General features: G+C 40.1%; 1 protein-coding gene across 10 annotated transcripts in view; it reads right to left on the bottom strand.

Moving 5' to 3' along the window:
- Positions 1–608: 608 nt before the first annotated feature.
- The window catches only part of PKP4 (plakophilin 4), a 231,877-nt gene continuing 209,222 nt past the window's right edge, over positions 609–23,263 (bottom strand). For 9 of the 10 annotated variants that reach the window (XM_043505152.1, XM_038422283.2, XM_043505151.1 and 6 more), the window contains 6 exons: positions 18,540–18,735; positions 10,486–10,570; positions 10,282–10,399; positions 5,862–5,993; positions 3,208–3,281; positions 609–1,387 (listed from right to left, as the gene is read on the bottom strand). In XM_043505152.1, coding sequence (XP_043361087.1) covers positions 1,139–1,387; positions 3,208–3,281; positions 5,862–5,993; positions 10,282–10,399; positions 10,486–10,570; positions 18,540–18,735 — 854 coding nt within the window. In that variant the 3' untranslated portion in view covers positions 609–1,138. The remainder of the gene's footprint in view (positions 1,388–3,207; positions 3,282–5,861; positions 5,994–10,281; positions 10,400–10,485; positions 10,571–18,539; positions 18,736–23,263) is intronic. The other variant, XM_043505149.1, reaches the window with a different exon arrangement.

The following is a 23,263-nucleotide window of genomic DNA, read 5'->3' as shown; positions in this document are numbered from 1 at the left end:
CAAATGCATAATTTGTTTTTTTTTACAAAAGAATTGTAAATGGAGCAAGTGGAATATGGGCCAGATGGTCAGGTTGCTGGATGAAATTTCTGTGAAGTAAAAAAAAGGGGCTTAAATCTATTCCAATTTTTTTTCTGGCACGATAAAACTGTGAAATATCCTGGATTCATTGAACAGAGAAAGTAAAAACACTAGGCTAGAGGAAAAAACAAGGGAGCCAAGTGCATAATTTCATGCTTTGGTATACCAGCTTGACAAATAATAAATGTATGAACAATAGAAAACTGGGAGAATGGCCAAAATGGTGTGAGATATTTAAACTTCTTACAACATGCAGTTAGAAATCATATTTGTTGTACTTATTTTTGTATATTACACACAGAAAATAAAAAATGAGCAGGGAACGACTTTCCATGGATGAGACTTCCACATTTATTTTTCTTCCATGTGCATAGAAAATGGCAGTGAAAGAGGCAGGGAATGAGAAAAGTGTAGATATACGGACTGTACTTTGTGCTTCAAAATTACACTATTCATTTCAAAATCAAAAATGATATATTTTTAAAATTTATAACAGTTCCTTGTTATTTTCTTTTTTTGTTTAAAGATGTCAGCTTTCCAAATCTGTTTTCAAATGACACACTGCATAACAAATGATGGCATTTTTAACCAACGTGGCATTTCCATATTTACACCAATGAAAGAAATTTACAAGACGTAATAACATACAATCTCAACATTTAGTAATAGCAATAAAACAAGAAGGGCATCCATTTTATTTTTCTGTACAAACTATCATAACGACTTTTATTCACATTTTAAAAATCAGCTTTAATTTTTTTTGACCTACACATTTTCCAAATTCATTTTACTCAATTCTCAAACCTTTCATCACATCGCCCACACCTTCACCAGACTACAGGAACTACAAGTAATTAGAGCTAATGTCTAAACAGAGCAAGAAGTTCTCCCTTCCAATTTCTCTCTCACCTTCCTGATAAGTCCTTGAAAAATGCTCCTCCTTGTTCCTCCGTTCATTTCACTTTTACATTTCACCATCCAAACAGCAAACAGGCCATTCCATTTCTTCCCAAGCAAGATTAGAAGCTATAGCATCCCTCTGTGTGACTTTCTGATGCTACACCCAAGAATCAGGTGACCCTGGGTATTGTTCTGCTCTGTAAGAGGGCCGTCTAGTGGAATAGAAGTCTACATAATTTGTGGTTGATTTCAGTCCATATTGTGTCATGTAATCTGTAGTAGCTGGAAAATGAACTCGATCATCAAAATAGGGGTCTTCATAGCTATGTGGGGACTGCAAATATAATCTGTATGCATCATAGTTCTTTCTGTTGGAGTCATCTTGACTGTAGTACAACTGCTGATGCTGTTGAGAAAATGGACAAATAAAAAATTATTTTTTAAAAATTAGATTTTAAGGGAAAAATATTTGAGTTTCTTTTTCTACCTTTCTATAATCGGCTTTATTGCATAGATGTAGCTATATATTATCCCAGGGGTTGGCAGCTAACTGATTTTTACAGGCCGGCAGCGGGCTGAGCAGGGCCAGCAGCCGCGACCTCGGCTCGCAGGAACCGGCAGACAGAATCCCAGACTGGCGGTGGGCTGAGCTGCTCAGCCTACTGCCGGTCTGGAGTTCTGTCCGCTGCCCCCACTCAGCCTGCTGCTAGTCTGGAGTTCTGGCCGCCGGCCCCTTGCCAGCTGGGGTCTTGGCCACCGGCCCTGCTCAGCCTGCTGCCAGCCTGGGTGAACAGAACCCTTGGCTGGCAACAGGCTGAGCGGGGCTGGCGGCTGGGACCCCGGCTGGCAGGAGCTGGCGGAACCCCAGACTGGCAGCGGGTGAGCTGCTGCCAGTCTGGGCTTCTGTCCGCCACCCCGCTCAGCCTGCTGATGGTCTGGAGTTCCAGCCGCTAGCCCCCTACCAGCCGGGGTCCTGGCCTCCGGCCCTGCTAACCCCTTCTGCTGGCCTGGGGTACAAACAGCCAGCCCAGGGCTCTGCTCCTGGCCTGGGCCCAGCGCTCTGCAGCCCTTATAAAAAAATTACACTACAATTAGCTTAAAAACTTGAAAACTTAAAAACTTTGTTTGTATATTACAGTAATCGTTAAAAAATGTAGAATGTTAATAAATACATAGGTTTGATGAAACAAAGTAGTTGTACTTATGTGCCTGTGCTTAATTTGTGTTTTCGATGATTTACCTTCTAAAAAAATCTCGCATCTCTTGCACCCCCAAAAGGGCATCTCACACCCCCAGGGGGTGCATGCACCCCAGGTTAAGAACCACTGCACTAAACTAAGATCTGCATTTTAATTTAATTTTAAATGAAGCTTCTTAAACATTTTAAAAACCTTGTTTACTTTACATACAACAATAATTTAGTTATATAATATAGACTTGTAGAGAGAGACCTTCTAAAAACGTTAGAATGTATTACTGGCACACGAAACCTTAACTTAGAGTGAATACATGAAGACTCGTCACACCACTTCTGAAAGGTTGCCGACCCCTGTATTATCCATTCACTCAACGGAGTGGTGTAGCTACGTCTTTGAATACTGATCTCTAAAATGTTACTCTTTTAAGCCACTATGATTTTTCAGACCCATAATTCTCAGTGGATGCAGCTCCACCAATTGGGTCAGTATCCCACAGAAGACTTTTTTTTTTTTTTTTTTTAAAAATGAGCGTGAAGACTAACCAAAGGTTAGATGAGAAATTGGAAAAAATTCTTCACCCCCATATCTACTCTACACCCTCCACAAGTGCAACTACACCCATTGGGAATCACAGGTCTGGGGGGAAAAGAAGTAGACACAGCCATATTTACTATCAAACATCCAGATAACAAAAGTATCTTTAGATTGCATGGATTATAACTCTCCCTTCAGAAACTACAAAAAATGCAAATCAGGAGATGGGTCTCACAGCCAGCCACAACAAGAATAGATGAATAATTAAAGTCAAGGGATTAAAAAAAGGAAATGCAGAGGCAATAAACTGCTAAGTTATTTCCAGATACAATAACACTCTCTAAAAAGCATTTATTAGAAGTGCTTTCTGCGAAGCATATGTATAACATGCAACGGTATACTCTCCTTTTAGTTCTATTAAAACAAACAATACTATCATTACATGTTGAGCCTTGCTATCAGTATCCTTTTAAAATGAGACCTCAAAAATTACCTGTAGCCGTCTATTTTGTTCTCTTGCTGGTGAGGAATAGGAACTGATGTAAATTGGTGAAGGTTTGCTGGACCCTGTAAAAAAATATAGTATTTTATCATTTAATGTCCGTCAATGTCTTTAGTTTTTACAGTACCTATAACAAATGAAAGTGGCACTTCTATGTTTAAAAAATTTCACATCCTGCTAGTCCCTCACTGTGTTGAAATCAGTGGAACTGTTTTACAAGGGCCTGACATGGTCTACTATATCAAGATATTGTCATTACTCTCATGACATCTAAAGTATTAATGACATTGGCTAAACCGTGCACCTTTCAAATTATTATTTTTTTAAATAAAATCTACAAGCTTTCCTTCTAATTTATTTCCATGGCACTGGGATTGAAGCTTTCCTTATGCTGAACATGAACATGGAACATATTTAAGGTTACAGTTGGGAAATTTTTTTGCTTTCTGTGGCTATTTTAATAGATTTCCCTCTGTAAGTCTGAGGTGGAGAGAGATTAGGCACCTGACCAGAGAGATAGGAGAAGCATGAGTATTTTCTGCCCTCCATTTATATCTATAAACAACTTAGAGTGAGGAATCTATCCCAGCTAGGAACTGAACCAAGATTTATGGGTCCAAAAGTAGAAGGTTTACTAGTTGGGGTAAAGGAGAATCTCAATTAGCTGTCAGCAGCAGCAGAACCTTAAACTTCTTCCTAGGGTGTTGCCACTAGAGGGCAAAATCATTACCCTGGGTGAAAATGAAAAATGAATCATCATAAAGAGGAGCAGTAATTGAACATCGGCAGTAAAATGACTCCCTTGGACATGTACTCTGAGGGCTTGTACTCAGGACTTCTGATTGTAAAACATGAGCCCTTACTGCCTGAACTAAAAGATCAGGTAATTATCTAAACACAGGAACAGACTCACATAATCCTTTATATGTTTTAGCCACTACTGGGAACAAAACATCATGATGTTAGTGTGGACTAGAACAAGTTAAGTGAGAGCATATTTTGAGCTCAAGATAGACTGAAAGCCACGAATTCCTCAATTCTAATCTTTGCTATGCCATCAACTCCACCTGTTGCTTTGATCAAATTACCTGATGATTAGCTTACACCTTAGATTCCCCTTATGTAAAATGATGATATGCCATCTATCATCTACTTCGCACGGGTGTTGTGGAGATAAATTAAAGTTTACAAATCAATTTACAATCATCTAAGTGCCATTTAAGTGTTAATTATTATTGTTAATGTACATTTTTGAGCACTCACAAAAGGGTGTTTTACCCACATAAAGATACAAACCGTGGTCACCATCTACATGATATTTTATCTATGAAGTTTAAGAAGCTACAAAAATAAGAATGTGAAATAAATAAGGTAATTTTCAGAAGAGGGCCTCTACGGATTATTTTTGCAGTCACCTTTTCCTTCACTCTGCTAACTTTCTTTTAAAAAACTAATATACTATTTCAAAAGGAACAAACCCCTTACCTATAACAAATTAGTTTATTGGTGCTGGAAAAAAAACAAACAAACCAAAGCAAAACAAGAACAAAAATAGTTATGTGATGTGTCTATGCAAAAAATGTTACTTTACAACAATGTGAGCAGGACAAATAAATCTCACAATGTATGTTTTAACAGGCATTTCTTTAGAAAAGAACATTGCATTTGCAATGTAGCATTCCTGATGTAAAACACCCATTTACTGCCATAGTAACCATACATCATTCGTAAACAGTAGTGTGATATCACACTTTAAAAGAAAACAGCACAAATGAGATCTGTACCTCAGCAGCTGTTAAATTGCCCCAGAATTTTTTTTTTGTTTAATAAACCAGCTTTTTAAACAGGGAATTTGTGTTTTTCCCTGTTTACTCTGCCTTACTTGGGGAGCATAATAACGTGTAAGACAGCTGAGATCAGGGAGAATATGAAGTCTTGCATATTCCCCCCCCTAATATTTATGAATAAAGCCATAAAATAAAAATTAATATTCAACAACATGTTTTGATAATAAATGTTCAGTTTGGTGTAATCAAAGATCACTTTTAAATAGGAAGCACCACACATTTTACTACTCACTGAACCACAACCTTTCCACATTTTTAAAGACAAACATGTAACCTGATCTCTTCCTTTTTGGGTAAATTGGGCATTTCTAAGAGAAACAGCAAAAAATAACCGAAACAAAAACCCCATTTCTGACACACACAGTAAAATTAATAATTAAAAATGAACACAAAAACAATGTAAAAAGTGAAGAAGCTTAAGTAACTGAAGCTTGGGGCAGCTGAGATATCAAGATACATGCCAGCTTTTACTTCTAAAAATTCCTTTGCAGCACGATATTTAAGTTGGCTTCTAATTTTATTACATTGATGAATTGTTTTTAAAATATCAAATGCAAAACAAAACAGTATAAAATGGTCATATCTGGGAGGAAAGTGATTTGCTCAAGGAATCAATGGTGAACAACTGACATAGCATTATTGTTCAAGACAATTTTGTTGCTGCTGAGGAATGCAACAAAAATAGTCCAATCACTAGTTTTTAACTGCACACACTACATTATCCCAGGCCGAATGTGGACTACATAAAAGAGTATTTTAGAAGCATTTTGTTTAGAATAAATCTAACTGGTCTCTTACCAGTATATATGTCTTTATGCGTAATGACATCACCTTGGCTATTGTAATACTGCATAGAAGGTTGTGTCCTATTGTATTCAGAACGAGGTTCTCTAATTCCTAACAGTGCTGGCGATGAAGATGTGCTGCCAACTGATGAAAAGGAGGTAAGAGAAAGAAAGAGCATCAGTGTTTGAAAAAACCTTAGGGAAATGAGAGTGATAGTTGGAAATATGACAATGAGTTTGGTTATAGAATTATCACCACTCTCAAAAATATTGTCTGGTACAAATGAGGCCAAATGTCTTCAACAACCCAAGAATCATAAGAACATATGAAAGACCATACTGCATCAGACCAATGGTGCATCTAGCCCAGTACCCTATCTTCTGTCTGTGGCCAATGCCAGATGCTTCAGAGGGAATCAACAGAACAGGGCAATCATCAGCTTCTGGCAGTCAGATGCTTAGGACACCCAGAGCATGGGGTTGCATCCCATATCATCTTGGCTGATAGTCATTGATGGACCAATCCTCCAGGAACTTATCTAATTCTTTTTTAAAACCAGTTATACTTTTGGCCTTCACAACATCCCCTGGCAATGAGTTCCACAGGTTGATTCTGCATTGTGTGAAGAAGTACTTCCTTTTGTTTGTTTTAAACCTGCTACCTATTAATATCACTGGGTGACCTCTGGTTCTTGTGTTATGTGAAAAATACTTAACTTTCTCCACACCATTCATGATTTTGTAGACCTCTATCATATGCCCCCTTTTTTTCAAGCTGAAAAGCTCCAGTCTTACTAATCGGTTTCAGAGTAGCAGCCATGTTAGTCTGTATTCGCGAAAAGAAAAGGAGTGGCACTTAGAGACTAACAAATTTATTTGAGCATAAGCTTTTGTGAGCTACAGCTCACTTCATCGGATGCATTCAGTGCGAATACAGACTAACACGGCTGCTACTCTGAAACCTGTGATTATGCAAGGTATTTTCCACTGAATGCATCCGATGAAGTGAGCTGTAACTCATGAAAGCTTATGCTCAAATAAATTTGTTAGTCTCTAAGGTGCCACAAGTACTCCTTTTCTTTTTAGTCTTATTAATCGATTCTCATACAGAAGCTATTCCATACCCCTAATAATTTTTGTTGCCCTTTTCTGAATCTTTTCCAATTTTAATATATCTTTTTTGAGATGGGGTGACCACATCTGCACGAGCATTCAAGGTGTGGGTATACCAAGAATTTATATAGTGACCCTATGATATTTTCTCTTATCTCTCCCTGGCCTAACAGTTCCTAACATTTTTAGATTTTTTGACTGCTGCTGCACATTGAGAGTTTTCAGACAACTATCCACAATGACTCCAAGATCTTTCTTGAATGGTAACAGCTAATTTAGACCCCATCATTTTATATGTATAGTTGGAGTACATTTTTCAATGTGCACCACTTTGCATTTATCAACAGTGAATTTCATCTGTTGTTTTGTTGCCCAGTCACCTAGTTTTGAGAGATCCTTTTACTCCTTGTAGTCTGCTTTCGACTTAACTATCCAGAGTAATTTTATGTTGTCTGCAAATTTTGCCACCTCACTATTTACCCCTTTTTCCAGATCATTGATGAATATGTTGAACAGCACTTATTCCATACAGATTGTTGGGGAACACTGCTATTTACCTCTCTACATTCTAAAAACTGACCATTTATTCCTACCGTTTCCTGTCTTTTCCTGTCATGAGAGGACCTTCCTTCTTACCTCATGACTGCTTTCTTTGCTTAAGAGCCTTTGGTGAGGGACCTTGTCAAATGCTTTCTGAAAGTCAAAGTATATTATATCCACTGGATCTCCCGTTTGTTCACTCCTGCAAAAAATTCTAACGAATTGATGAGGCTTAATTTCCCTTTACAAAAGCTGTGTGGACTCTTCCCCAACAAATTGTGTTCATTTATGTATCTGGTAATTTTGTTCTTTACTATAGTGTCAACCTGGTCAATTTGCCTGGTACTGAACGGTTTCAGAGTAGCAGCCGTGTTAGTCTGTATTCGCAAAAAGAAAAGGAGTACTTGTGGCACCTTAGAGACTAACAAATTTATTTGAGCATAAGCTTTTGTGAGCTACATCCAATGAGATGCATCCGATGAAGTGAGCTGTAGCTCACGAAAGCTTATGCTCAAATAAATTTGTTATTCTCTAAGGTGCCACAAGTACTCCTTTTCTTTTTTCCTGGTACTGAAGTTAGGCTTACTGGTCTGTAATTGCTAGGATTGCTTCTGGAACCTTTTTAAAAATTTGCATCAAACTAATTATCTTCCAGTCATCTGGTACAGAAGCTGATTTAAGGAATAGGATACATATCACAGTTAGTAGTTCTGCAACTTCATATCTGAGTGCTTTCAGAACTCTTGGTGAATACCACCTGGTCTGGGTGACTTATTACTGTTTATCAATTTGGTCAAAAACCTCTTCTAAAGATAACTCTATCTGAGATAGTTCCATAGATTTGTTACACAAAAAGAATAGCTCAGGTGTAGGAATCTTCCTCACATCCTCTGCAGTGAGGACCAATGCAAAGAAGTCATTTAGCTTCTCTGCAATAGCCTTGTCTTCGAGTGCTCCTTTAGCACCTTGATTGTCCGGTGGCCTCAATGATTGTTTAGCAGGCTTCCTGTTTCTGAAGTACTTAAAAACATTTTTGCTGTTAAGTTTTTGTCTCTTTTGCTAGTTGCTCTTCAAATTCTTTTTTGACTTACCTAATTATACTTTTATGCTTGACTTGCAAGAATTTATGCTCCTTTCTATTTTCCTCAGCAGGATTTAACTTCTGGTTTTTAAATGCTCCCTGTTTGCCTTTAACTGCTTCTTTTACTGGGTTGTTTAACCAAGGTGGCACTTTTTTGGTCCTCTTACTATATTTTTTAATTTGGGGTATACATTTAATATAAGCCTCTGTTAGGCTGTTTTTAAAAAGTTTCCACGCAGTTTGCAGGCATTTCACTCTTGTGACTGTACCTTTTAATTTCCATTTAACTAGTGTCCTCATTTTTGTGTAGTTCCCCTGTCTGAAGTTAAATGCTACTGTGGAGGGGTTCTTTGGGATTTTCCCTCCCACAAGGATGTCAAATTTAATTACATTATGGTTGCTATTACTGAGTGGTTCAGCTATATGCACCTCTTGGACCAGATCCTGTGCTCCATTCAGGACTAAATCAAGAATTGCCTCTCCCCTTGTGGGTTCCAGGACTAGCTGCTCCAAGAAGCAATCATTAATGCTGTCTTGAAAATTTATCTCAGCATCCTGTCCTGAGGTGACATGTACCCAGTCAATACAGGGATAGTTGAAATCCCCCATTATTATTGAGTTTTCTATTTTTGTAGCCTCTCTAATCTCCTGGAGAATTCATACTCATCACCACCATCCTAGTCAGGTGGTCAATACTATATTCCTACTGCTATACTCTATTATTCAAGCATGAAATTTCTATCCATAGAGATTCTATTGTATAATTTGATTCATTTAAGATTTTTTTTACCATATTTGACTTTATACTTTCTTTTACATATAGTGCCACTCCCCCATCAGCATGATCTACTCTGTCATTCCTATATATTTTGCACACTGGTATTACTGTGTCCCATTGATTATTGTTGTTCCACCAAGTTTCTGTGATGCCTATTATATCAATATCCTCATTTAATACCAGGCATTCAAATTTGCCCATCTTAATATTTATAGACTTCTTGCATTTGTATACAAGTTATAAAATTTATAAAATATAAATATATAAAAATGTATATATACATAAATTATAAAATTATAAAAATTTGTCACTTTTTAGTTGTCTACCATTATGTGACGCAATTGAATAGGGACTCTTTCATTTGACTGTTTCCCTTCAGTTCCAGGAACTCTCCTCCCCAGCCCTGCACATATGCCTGTCTAGATGTCTGGACAGAGCCAGAACCTTCACATTTGGCAGGTAATTCACTAAGCAGTTCTCCTGGTCATCAGACATCCAACTATCTATATTTCTAATGATCAAATCTCCCATTACTATTACCAGTCTCTTCCTAATAACTGGGATTCATGTCTCCTAACAACAAAAGTTTTGGAGAGTCTGTTTTAATTCATTGGTATGTGTAAAGCACTCTGAAGGAAGTATTATTATAGTATTATATTATTATATAAATATTATATGCACAAATCATACTGTGTTTTGTTTTGTAACAAAATATAAAAGAAAAACCTTACTTCCAATGCACTGATCTGAAAAGCAAGACTGATACCCAAGGGCTAAAAATTGTAATATCACTGAAAGTAAGGTAAGGTAGGCACATTCAAAAGTACCCTGAAGTTCTAAAAGAGACATACTAGACCCACTTCAAGTGGAAAAGCCCTTCAGCTAACTTGTCCACAAAGAGGGAAAAGTTTATTAACTGACCTGACTGAATGATAGGTGACATTTGCTGATTTGTTGTAGACAAGGAGGGATGTGACTTGAATCTGTCTCGTTCTAATGTTGATACTGGTGTAATAAAATGATTCTGATTCCATCCATCCTGTGGAGTGGGAAAAGGAGTATGTCAAAATGAATTACATTTCATTAAAATAAATGGTTCAGAATCATTGTGAAGTTGTAATTTACCTTTTTATAAATGCTACGGAGGTCTCGGTATTGCCATAATGTATTCAATACCTGAGCTGCAGCCTTGACCACTTTCAATGATGATCTAAGAAGATAAAGAATATTATATTATTATACAGTATGTGACTTTTGTAAAGAAAGTGCAGTTACGCATTATAGCTTGAAACACTATGGGAAATGGGCTGGGTAGTCTCAGCCTAAGGCCCAGTGAACAGATTCCCATGTCACAAAATTCCACTACTGCAATTAACAGTCATATTGGCAGGCTCAGCAAAGAGGCTGTATAGGACTGTAAGACACAGCTTTATACTAGAAGTGATCCCTTCAGGTGAGCCTTGAAACACATGAAAAGGCAGCACGCGTATGTCTACACCACAAAGAAAAAGCAGTGGCTGGCTTGGGCTTGTGAGGCTTGGGCAACGGGGCTGTTTCATTGCTTTGTAGACTTCTGGCCTTCCCCTGGAGCCAAGCCTCTAAGTCCCAGAGTTCAGGTTCCAGCCTGAGCCCAGAAGTCTACACAGCAATGAAACAGCCCACAGCCCGAGCCTGAATCAGTGGGCCTTGGTTTTTTCTTTGCTGTGTAGATATACCCTATGGGATAGTCAGGACTGCTAGTATCTGTGGTGTACATGTTTGTAAACAAATTCTTTCTCCAGGGCTGTCAATCCAGCATGCTTCATGAAAGCATTGCTATAGAAAATAAAATTAAAATATATCATAATAAATCATTTACACTTCTGCCTTTAAAGCAATCATCCAATACAAATATAAAGATTATTGTAGGCAGGGCTGGTAGCCTGTCTCTTTCCATTATAAGATCCTGTTTTCGGTTTCTTATAACTTTGCCACACTCTACCACTTGGATTGAAATGTTCTGTGTCTGCCTCAGGTTATTTATTTCAGCAGTTTCCAGGAACAAGTCAAGTAAAAAATACACTTTTGCCACGTTAAAAAAATCTGGGGACTTTTTCTTTGACAAGCAATAGCGCCCCCATTCATTGGAACAGGAATTTGAAATATGGCAGGGGGTAGCCTTTGTATCAGGGATATGCCTTTTGCTGACCCTGTAAAAATCTACCCCAGTTTAACCAAGCTATGAACCTTTAAAAAACAAAAACAAATCACAGTTCCCACATGCTCAGTAGAGACTTAGATTTTAGAAGCTAAATTCTCCAAAGATTTCATTTTCACTGAGCAGGCTCCATCCCCTCATAGCTTCTTGTGCTAAGAGGATTGCATGCATGCATCATCCGCACAGAGTGACTAGAGGGGGATGGGAGAGAGAAACCATGACTGGTTGCTGGATGGTGGAGGGAAAAAACACAGATTAGCTGGACAAGAAGGCTGAGACTAGGGACCAGTAGGAGTGAGGAACAGGGGCAGGAAACAGAGAAGACAGATCTGACAAGAAACAGCTACTTAGATAAAAGAATGAGGAGTATTTGTGGCACCTTAGAGACTAACAAATGTATTTGAGCATAAGCTTTTGTGTGCTAAAACCCACTTCATCAGATGCTTGCAGTGGAAAATACAGTAAGAAGATATAAAGAAAAGGAGTACTTGTGGCACCTTAGAGACTAACAAATTTATTAGAGCATAAGCTTTCGTGAGCTACAGCTCGCATCCGATGAAGTGAGCTGTAGCCCACGAAAGCTTATGCTCTAATAAATTTGTTAGTCTCTAAGGTGCCACAAGTACTCCTTTTCTTTTTGCGAATACAGACTAACACGGCTGCTACTCTGAAACCTAAGAAGATATAGATACACACACGGAGAACATGAAAAAATGGGTATTGCTATACACACTATAATGAGAGTGATCAATTAAAGTGAGCTATTATCAGCAGGAGAAAAAACCCTTTTCTATTGATAATCAGGATGGCCCATTTCCAACAGTTGACAAGAAGGTGAGTGTAACAGTGCGTGTGTGTGGGGGGAATAAATATGGGGAAATAGTTTTACTTTGTGTACTGACCCATCCACTCCCAGTCTTTATTCAAGCCTTGTTTAATGGTGTCCAGTTTGCAAATTAATTCCAATTCAGCAGTCTCTCTTTGGAGTCTGTTTTTGAAGGTTTTTTGTTGTAATATTGCAACTTTTAGGTCAGTAATCGAGTAACCAAGGAGATTGAAGTGTTCTCCGACTGGTTTTTATAATGTTATAATTCTTGACATCTGATTTGTGTCCATTTATTCTTTTACATAGAGAATGTCCGGTTTGACCAATGTACATGGCAGAGGGGCATTGCTGGAACATGATGGCACATATCACACTGGTAAATGTGCAGGTGAACAAGCCTCTGATAATGTGGCTGATGTGATTAGGCCCTATGATGGTGTCCCCTGAATAGATATGTGGACATAGTTGGCAATGGGCTTTGTTGCAAGGATAGGTTCCTGGGTTAGTGTTTTTGTTGTTTGGTTGCTAATGAGTATTTGCTTCAGGTTGGGGAGCTGTCTGTAAGCAAGGACTGGCCTGTCTCCCAAGATCTGTGAGAGTGAGGGATCGTCCTTCAGGATAGGTTGTAGACCCTCGATGATGTGCTGGAGAGGTTTTAGTTGGGGGCTGAAGGTGACGGCTAGTGGTGTTCTGTTACTTTCTTTGTGGATCTATCCTGTAGTAGGTGACTTCTGGGTACTCTTCTGGCTCTGTCAATCTGTTTTTTCACTTCACCAGGTGGGTATTGTAGTTGTAAGAATGCTTGACAGAGATCTTGTAGGTGTTTGTTTGTCTCGGTCTGAGGGGTTGGAGAAAATGCGGTTGTATCTTACAGCTTGGCTGTAGACAATGGATCGTGTGGTGTGGTCTGGATGAAAGCTGGAGGCATGTAGGTAAGTATAGCGGTCAGTAGGTTTCTGGTATAGGGTGGTGTTTATGTGACCATCGCTTATTAGCACTGTAGTGTCCAGGAAGTGGATCTCTCGTATGGACTGGTCCAGGCTGAAGTTGATGGTAGGATGGAAATTGTTGAACTCATGGTGGAATTCCTCCAGGGCTTCTTTTCCATGGGTCCAGATGATGAAGATGTCATCAACGTAGCGCAAGTAGAGTAGGGACATTAGGGGACGAGAGCTGAGGAAGCGTTGTTCTAAGTCAGCCATAAAATTGTTGGCATACTGTGGGGCCATACGGGTACCCATAGCAGTGGAAAAGGGCCATCCTGATTATCACTACAAAAAGTTTTTTTCTCCTGCTGATAACAGCTCACCTTCATTGATCACTCTCATTATAGTGTGTATAGCAACACCCATTTTTTCCATGTTCTCTGTGTGTGTGTATATCTTCCTACTGTATTTTCCACTGCATGCATCTGATGAAGTGGGTTTTAGCCCACAAAGTTTATGCTCAAATAAATTTGGTAGTCTCTAAGGTGGCACAAGTACTCCTTGTTCTTTTTGCTGATACAGACTAACACGGCTACCACTCTGAAACCAGTTTCTTAACTGCGGTTCTTTGAGGTGTGATGCAGACATGAATTCCACTTAGGTGTGTGCACGGCCCAGCGCAACGGAGTGACAATTTTGCCATGCAGTATCTGTAGAAGGGGATCGTACGCACCTTGTGGCTGTAGCCTCCCCTGGCTATATAAATCAGTGCTGCCCCAACCCCTCTCAGATGCACTTTCAGTGAGCTAAGTGCAAGTCCCAACAACTGAAGGTGCAGCAGGCACCCCAAGATGTCATCGATAGAAGCTAGTGTTGGTTGAATTCTATGAGCCAATGACCACACCGAAAACCGCTTCCATTTAGCTGAATAGGCCATTCTGATATATTTTCTATTGTTGAGTAGGGCCTGTTCAACTATCATCAAACACTGCTCTTCCTTCTCATTTAGCCATGTAGCAACTACCCCAAGAGATGTAGGGAACTGAATACAATGTGTGACTATGTGACTTTGTGAGCAGGTCAGGATGGAGAGGATGGGGTATGGGAGACTGAACTGACAATGTGGGAAAGTCAGAGAACCAGCACTACCTCATCCATGCCTGGACAATGAGAATGAGCCTGGCCTGATCTGCTTTCAGCTTGAGGATGATCTGTGGGATGATCGGGTTTGGGGGAAAAGCATACAGGCAAGCCAAATGCCAGCTGAGATGAAAAGCATCAGACAGGGAGCCCAGACTGAGGCTCCCTTGGGAGAAGAACAGGTGACATTTCCTGTTGTCCCTTGTGGCAAACAGGTTGATTGTCAGAATGCCCCAAGCTGCGAAGATGACTCAGAGAATGCCTATTTTCAGATACCATTAGTGACTCAGGGAAAAATTCCTGCTGAGATGGTCCACGAGATGATTTAGGACTCTGGGCAACCGGTCAGCTATTCGTTAAGGATCTCTGTAATGGACTTCACTCACCACTGCGGCACCTCCTGATGGCTGTCTTGGGAACTAGCTCTGCATGTTAATGCGCCCTCTTTGGGTGGTGCCTTGCTGCTATCACTCCTGCTCTAGGACCCACGTCTCTCCAAGGACTGCAGCGTCTTCAGAGACATACACTGTGGTCCCCCCTTCTGGGGACCTGTAGTCTGCTGTTCAGCCATTTCCCTTAGTGGTTATTGCAGCGAATTGTCTGGTCACTTCCTCATGGCCCCAGCATCCACTTTGCCCTTGCCTCAGGGCGTCAGCCTGCAAACCTCAGCAGCCAGCCAAGGAGCTCTCTCACTCTCTCGGTCCCTGCTAGCAGCACTGCTCTGTCCAGAGTGCTGGCAGTCCTCTCAGCCCTCCAGAGACACAATCCTTTTTCCCTGGGCTCCCAGCAAAGAACTGCCAGCCTCTGCCCTGCAGCTCCCTTTTTATATGGGCTTGCTTGGCTGCTCCCTTCAGTCCTTCTCTAATTGGCTACCTCCAGTGCAGCCTCCCTAGGGCTGCTTTTAACCCCTGCCATTGAGGGGCAGCTGCCCCATCACACTCTCCTTGATGTAGAACTGCCACAACCTGATTGCATCTTGGGACAGAATCCTGGAACACATTCCCCCTTGCTTGTTCACATAATGCATTGTGGTGGTATTGTATGTGAACCATTGAGCCCAATATGGTCCACAAAAGCATGACATGCATTGTAGAAGGCCTGAAGCTCCAGCAAATTGATAAGGACTCCTGTTCCAACCACAGAGCTTGAATTTTCACAACCCCAGATGTGCTGCCCAACCTATCAGGGAGGCATCAGTGACAACAGACCTGGTTCACAAGCACAAGAGGGAATGTCCTGGCAAACGTTCTCTGGACACATCCACCATGGCAAGGAGTCCAGGACTAGTTGAGAAAGATGAACCAATCTGTCTATGGGGTGAAGAGTCAGATGGTGAACCATCCTGAGCCACATTTGGAGAGGGGTGAAGATTCAACTTTGCAAACTATACCATATGGATGCAAGCTATACTAAGGGTACTAATTAACTATATACAACTAGAAAAGTCACTAAAAATAGAGGGATTGCGAGGTAAAAATCACACAGAGCTGTGACTCCATTAGGGGCAGAAGAAGGAACAGAGGGAGGTCAGGGAGGCATTGCCCCTGTGACAAAGTTCCTCCTCTACCTTGGTGGGTCTTGCGCTTACTGGCGGATTTGCTCACCTTGGAGCTTCACGGCAGCCCTCAGCTTGGCCATTTTTCTGAACCCACAGTCCAGGTCGACGACTCCTGTGTCTGACAGGAGTTGGGAGGTTTTGGGGGGAAACCCAGGCCCGCCCTCTACTCCGGGTTTCAGCCCAGGGCCCAGTGGAATGCAGCTGTCTAGAGTGCCTCCTGGAACTGCTGTGCGACAGCTATAACTCCCTGGGCTACTTCCCCATGGCCTCCTCCCAACACCTTCTTTACCCTCACCATATGGCCTTCCTCCTGGTGTCTGATATTGTACTCCTCAGTCTTCCAACAGTCCGCATTCTCACTCTCAGCTCCTAGTGCCTCTTGCTCCCAGCTCCTCACATGCACACCACAAACTGAAGTGAGCTCCTTTTTAAAACCCAGGTGCCCTGATTAGCCTGCCTTAATTGATTCTAGCAGCTTCTTGATTGGCTGCAGGTGTTCTAATCAGCCTGTCTGTCTTGATTGTCTCCAGAAGGTTCCTGATTGTTCTGGAACCTTCCCTGTTACTTTACCCAGGGAACAGGGACCTTCTTAGCCTGGGGCTAATATATCTGCCCTCTATTATGCTCCTGTAGCCATCTGGCCTGACCCTGTCACACTTTATATAGCTAAAGGAGGTGCTACAGCACAAAGGCCTTCCCTCTATGGGTTCTGATAGGTAAAATTTCCAGTTCTGGTGCGCACACACCTAAGTGGAATACAGAGCTGCATCTACTTGAAGAAGAAGGAGCTGAGGTTTTCTGGGGGAGAACTGTGACTAAGTCAGTTCTAAGTCTATCAGACTAAGTCAAAGACACTGGGATAAGGAGCCAGGAGATTGAAATTGGATGAGAAACCTGGGCAGATAGATTGGGACTGAGTGTCAGTGGGGAGGGAGGAGGAATGCGAGCTGTAGACTGGACAAGAAGCCAGGAATACGGAACAGGGACTGACTGGTCAAGGAGACTGGGACTGGGATAAGAAGCCATGAGAATGGGTAGGCAAGGGGATTGGGACAGGGCAAGAAGCTAGTGGTTAGGTAGAGACAAGATTGGGACAGGTTGGAGAGGATGGGATAGAAGGGGTCAAGCTTGGAGGAAATGATAGTGTCTGTGCCCACTAGATCACTGTCTCCTCCACAACCTGGAATGGAAACCAAGATCTGTGAATCTCAATTCCTGTGCTTTCAGCAAATATATATGAAACCCATAGGCAAAATGTCCCATGCCCCGCTAGTGCTTGTAATTTGGCGTGCAGGATGGAACATCTCTGGAAATAAATCAGGTTGGTGTGGTAAAGGAGGCTCTTGTGTTTAGGATCCCTGCATCATTTGTTCCACAAATTGGAAGGTGTGTCATGAATGAGGCAGGAGACTGCTACAACAGATAGGAGGGCCTCATGGTAATAGCAGCTGAATGCTGCCCTGAAGAATTGGATGTTATCACTCCCTCTGCCATAGAGTTTCCATGTGATACTAGTCAGATCATTTAATTCAAATTTTTCACAGTTGGTCATTACTTACGCACCCCTCATTTTCTGGCTGCCCAGCTTGATACCCTTGGAGTCTGATTTACAGATGTACTGTATGCTCACAATTGCAACTAAAGGTAATGGGAGCTGGGCTTTGAGCGTATAAAGTGCTATGTAATCGTAAATACTCTGAATAATTAGGCTGTAAGCATCTCATATTGGGCACCCAAAATTAGTGGATACTGTTGACCTTAATCTCTCTATGCTTTAGGTCCTCAGCTGTAAAAAGAGGATAATACCCCTTCATCTCACAGGATTATTATGAAAATAAAATTAATTAATTATTGGGAAGCACTCAGATATTACAGTGATGAGCACCATAGAAAAGCCCATGAAGAAATTAAGAATTCTTATTTCAGAGCAGGATTTGGGTAGTGTGCAGTAAGACCTAGAACCAAACACTGAAAAATGAGGAGAAAACAAAATATTGAAGAGCTGCTCAGTAAGTGAGCCATCTCCATGCTGTGCATGGATTGAGACAGAGGTCCTGTGGAAAAAATAATGTGATCATATATAATTAAATACTTTATCATAATGTTATGCACAAGGGGGCCAGATTAGGGTTCCAAAGACAATCTTAATTCTGGCTTTTCCTAACTTCTAAGTGCCTGACTTTTCAACCTTAATAATATTTTATTAACTTGTGTGTGTGTGTGTTTAATAGTCATAACAGCATTTTCAGATACTTTTATCTTATAGGTCCAATTAATCTGACTACAGTATATTACTGTACATCCCCTAGAAGCTTTATATGGAGAATACTGTACAAACTAAATGACTGGCAAGTACTATATGGAAATAATACAGTTTGTAGCTGTGGGAGACTACTTGTCTTATCAGCAAACCTGAACCGAAGGAACAAATCCCTTTTCTGCAGGAAATTCACTTTAAAAGTTTTGTTTTCTTGTTTTTATCTGAAATGGATTAAAGAAACATTTTACTAGCAAATCTAGCTGTCCACTTGCCTGTCACCCCTTCCTTTTGTTATGTTCACCAGTTTTTCTATTCCTCCTGTGTCAGCCAAAGCTTTGGCATTTTCCATGTTTTTACTGGTGACCTCATGCAAAGCACAGCAGATTGCTGCTACAGTCTCATCAGACAATATGCTTGGGCCATTGGCTCCTGGAAGGCGATTTACCAGATCTCGCATAGCGTATTTACCTACAAAAAACCATAAACCAAGTTAGGAAATGTACTTTGCAATTTACATTTGAAACATAAGCACTCTGACAAGAAATATATAAATCTAAAAGCAATAATGAGGAAAGTAGAATAAAAAATCAACACTAAGTGGAAAACTGAAATAATTCACGTTGCACACAGAGGCAAGAGACACTGTAGTGTAATTTGCTAAATGAAAAATACATTGCATTTTTTTTTCTGGATTAGCAAAAGCCTGATAAAAAATATGGCCATATGCCAATGTACACAGACATACACTGATCTGTAAGCTTATTTATTTTAGTTAAGGATGTTTAGCAGAGCTGTTTTATAGCAAGAGAGAAGCAATGTTACAAAAAGATTACTTAAGCATCTTTCAAACAACTTAAATTTTATAGAAATGTGTAAGACATTACACTTGTGCATATTCCAATCTTCTTTAGGCAGGACTTGAATTGATAGGTGGTTATTGAATGATCACATTTCATTGCTTCTGAATGTGATAGTTTAAAAAAAATTGAATAAAGGAATAAAAAGGTTGAGAAAATGTTGGAACTTGCTATCACTTACTCTTTCCCCTAATTCAAGCCATGCCTTAGTTGCTGACAGATATTATGATTATTTGAGACTCTTTATGCCTTTAGGTGGACACAAACCACCACTTTACCAGAAAATGGCACAAATAAAACTTTAACAATGTTAATGTACACTGTAGGATATCTGCTGACGCATCCATATAGGAAGAGACGCAATAACAAATTTGGCTAAATAAAGTGGGATACAAGGCACAACTTGGCCTTAACACTGGATAGTTTAGAAATAGGAATTATTGATGGGAAGTAGAATTGCTACAGAAAAAATGACATTATTTCTCATCACTGGGGGAGCAGCGCTCATACTAAGGCTTTCTTTTAGAGAGGTGTGCAAAAGTCTTTCAGTAATTTTGGAGGTATTACCAGACATTCTGCTCACCTCATTTATCATCCGCAAAAGATTAGATCTCAGCTCTTTCAGATTTCAATTACCAACTGACAAACAGGAATAATCACTTTGCAAACAAAGGAAATTAATTAAAGCTAAAGTAAATATTTTTTTTTGTTTAGCCTGCTTGATAACTGAATGGCTATTAATGGATTTTTATTGAAGACATATATTTATATATAATGGTGAATAATGGATAGATGGGATAAATTTTACATAAAGGTATTAACTTTGTATTTACATAATGTGTCGGCGAAGAAATTCTGATCCTTAACCACAAAAGAAATGCTTCTGAAAGTAACTTCTTTTTAAGCATACTAGAAAACTGCAATATTTTTTAAAACCAGACAACTTGGGATATATTGGTACTGGGACCTCACCAGCCTTTGAGGGAGCTAACCAAAAGGTGAAGTGGTGGCATCTTTGGTGTAGTACCTGCTAGGGTGTGGAACTCAATCTACCATGACATTTGCTAGAGTGTTTATATCCCCGCATTTAAAAACAAACAGATTTTTCCTCAAGGTTTTTATTTAAAAAAAACCCAAACCCTACATATAATCCTATTATTTCCATAATTAGACACTTTCTCCTCTTTCCTTGGTTGGATCTTTCTATCTACTTTTTGGAAGATTGTGATTATTATATTGTTTGTAGATATGTGCAAAACATTAGGTACACACATTTTCCAACTATAAACAGGTCTATTTTAAAGTGAAACTTAATTTTTGCAAATATGATTTTCAGAGCAAAAACATGCCAGACCTCATTGTTGTTAAACATTTCTTCACATACATATTTAGGAAATGCAGAGTTATGTAAAACAAGGTGGCAGAAGTATATTACAAAATTTCAAGAAATGAAAATTGTAACCCTCTCAGTACTTCTACTGTTATTTTGATTTAATTTATTTAGACTGGAAAAAAAATCTAACTCTGGGGTCCACGTACAAGACTTAAAATTCCCAGTAGAATAATTATATTAATTCAGTTAAATCTAGGTATGTCTATTCTACAAAAAAGACCTGTGACATCGAGTCTCAGAGCTCAGGTCAGCTGATTCGGGCTTGTGCTATGGAGTCAAAAATAGCAGAGTAGATGTTCAGGCTCGAGTCTGAACTCTGAGACTTGGCAAGAAAGGTGGGTCTCAGAGCCACAGCTCCAGTCCAAGTCTGTGCATCTACATTGCTGTTTTTAGGCCATTGTGTGAGCCCCATAAGCCTCAGTCAGTTGACCTGAGCTCTGAGACTTGGGGCCACAGGTCTTTTTTTGCAATATAGATGTACCCTCCATTGCCATTTTGCCGTATAGATGTACCCACTATCATAGTCAAACCACACAAAAACATTATCCCATACCAATCAATAACCCCATCCCCTTCTCAAAATTCTGTAGAAAACTAGATCAGTTTTGCAGCATATCCAGAGGCTTAACAAATCCAGGCTCTGGTAGACAGAAGAGGGGGCACATTCCAGAGTTGAACAGCCTCAGAAAGAATGCCATGCCAGTATCTCTCTTTCCTAAACTTAGAAAGGTCCAGCTGGGTATCATCTGGATGCTACAGACATTGGAGCACACATCTTCTTATTGCCTTCTTGTTCGCCTCATAGACATTGAGCAAGAGAGGGGAAAGAATAGAACCCTGCAGTACCTCCACACAATAAAATCTCAGGGTGCACAAATGATAGCCCACAATCACCTGCTGGGTGCTCCAATGTAAAAAGGAGTAAAAACACTTAAAAATGGGTTCCCATTTACTCCTGCCAAAACTTAGAGCCTGTTGATGCTTTATGATCAGCTGTATAGTATGATCAACTATATTTGACTGAAGACAACATATAGATCTAATAAAATCAACACAAACTCTATTTGTTCATTGTCAAGGTTCCTTTCCCACTCTGAACTCTAGGATACAGATGTGGGGACCTGCATGAAAAAAACCCCTAAGTTTAATTTTACTAGCTTAGGTTAAAACTTCCCCAAGGTACAAACTATTTCACCTTTTGTCCCTGGACCTTATTGCTGCCACCACCAAGCATCTAATAAAAATAACAGGGAAAGAGCCCACTTGGAAACGTCTTTCCCCCCAAAATTCCCCCAAGCCCTACACCCCCTTTCCTGGGGAAGGCTTGATAAAAATCCTCACCAATTTGCATAGGTGAACACAGATCCAAACCCTTGGATCTTAAGAACAATGAAAAAGCAATCAGGTTCTTAGAAGAAGAATTTTAATGAAAGAAAAAGTAAAAGAATCACTTCTGTAAAATCAGGATGGTAAATACCTTACAGGGTAATCAGATTCAAAACATAGAGAATCCCTCTAGGCAAAACCTTAAGTTACAAAAAGACACAAAAACAGGAATATACATTCCATTCAGCACAACTTATTTTATCAGCCATTTAAACAAAACAGAATCTAACGCATATCTAACTAGATTGCTTATTAACCCTTTACAGGAATTCAGACCTGCATTCCTGCTCTGGTCTCGGCAAAAGATAACACAGACAGAGAGAACCCTTTGTTCCCCCTTCCCCCATCAGCTTTGAAATCTTGTCTGTATCTTGTCTCCTCATTGGTCATTTTGGTCAGGTGCCAGCGAAGCTGTCTTAGCTTCTTAACCCTTTTCGGTGAAAGGATTTTTCCTCTGGCCAGGAGGGATTTAAAGGTATTTACTCTTCCCTTTATATTTATGACACCCCCCAAATCACAGATAGGGTGAAATGCTGGCTGTGATTTCTTCCTGGAGCTCTAGGAGAAAACAGAGTTAATAAGACACATGCACCAAGTATATAAAGACTAACAATATTTTTCACATCTCAAGGACGATTTTAACCAGTTGATTCTGGGAAACTTTCACGGGAGAATGCATCAGCCACTTTGTTAGAAGCTCCTGAGATGTGTTGGATGTCGAAATCAAAATCTTGGAGAGCTAAACTCCACCAAATAAGTTTTTTTCTCATTTCCTTTGGCGGTATGAAGCCATTGTAGCGCATGTGGTAGTAGCATGGTCGGTTTGCAGGTGGAAACGCCGTCCCCAAAAATATGGGCGTAGCTTTTCCAGAGCTTAAACAATGGCGTAACATTCTTTTTCACAGACTGACCAGTTGCTTTCTCTCTCAGACAGCTTCTTGCTGAGAAACACTACAGGGTGGAATTCTTGATCCGGTCCTTCCTGCATTACAACTGCTCTCACACCACGCTCGGATGCATCTGTGGTTACTAGGAATGGTTTGTCAAAGGCGGCAATTTGGCTGTATTGCGGTACAAATCGCCTGTAATATCCGGCCAAGCCTAAGAAGGATTGGACCTGTTTCTTTGACTTTGGGAAGGCCACTTTTGGATAGCATCCACTTTGGCCTGTAGGGGGTTGATAGTTCCTTGACCCACCTGGTGTCCAAGGTAAGTCACTCTGTTTAGACCTATTTGACACTTTTTAGCCTTAACAGTTAGTCCTGCCTCCCTTATGCGCTCGAAGACTTTTTGTAGATGTTCCAGGTGTTCTGCCCAGGAAATCCGAAAATATGGCCACATCATCAAGGTAGGTGACTGT

The sequence above is a fragment of the Dermochelys coriacea genome, chromosome 11 (genome assembly GCF_009764565.3).
Source record: "Dermochelys coriacea isolate rDerCor1 chromosome 11, rDerCor1.pri.v4, whole genome shotgun sequence".
In the NCBI taxonomy this organism is placed as follows: Eukaryota; Metazoa; Chordata; order Testudines; family Dermochelyidae; genus Dermochelys; species Dermochelys coriacea.
Note: the sequence above shows the minus strand (reverse complement) of the source record. Positions and strands in the feature narration are given on the sequence as shown.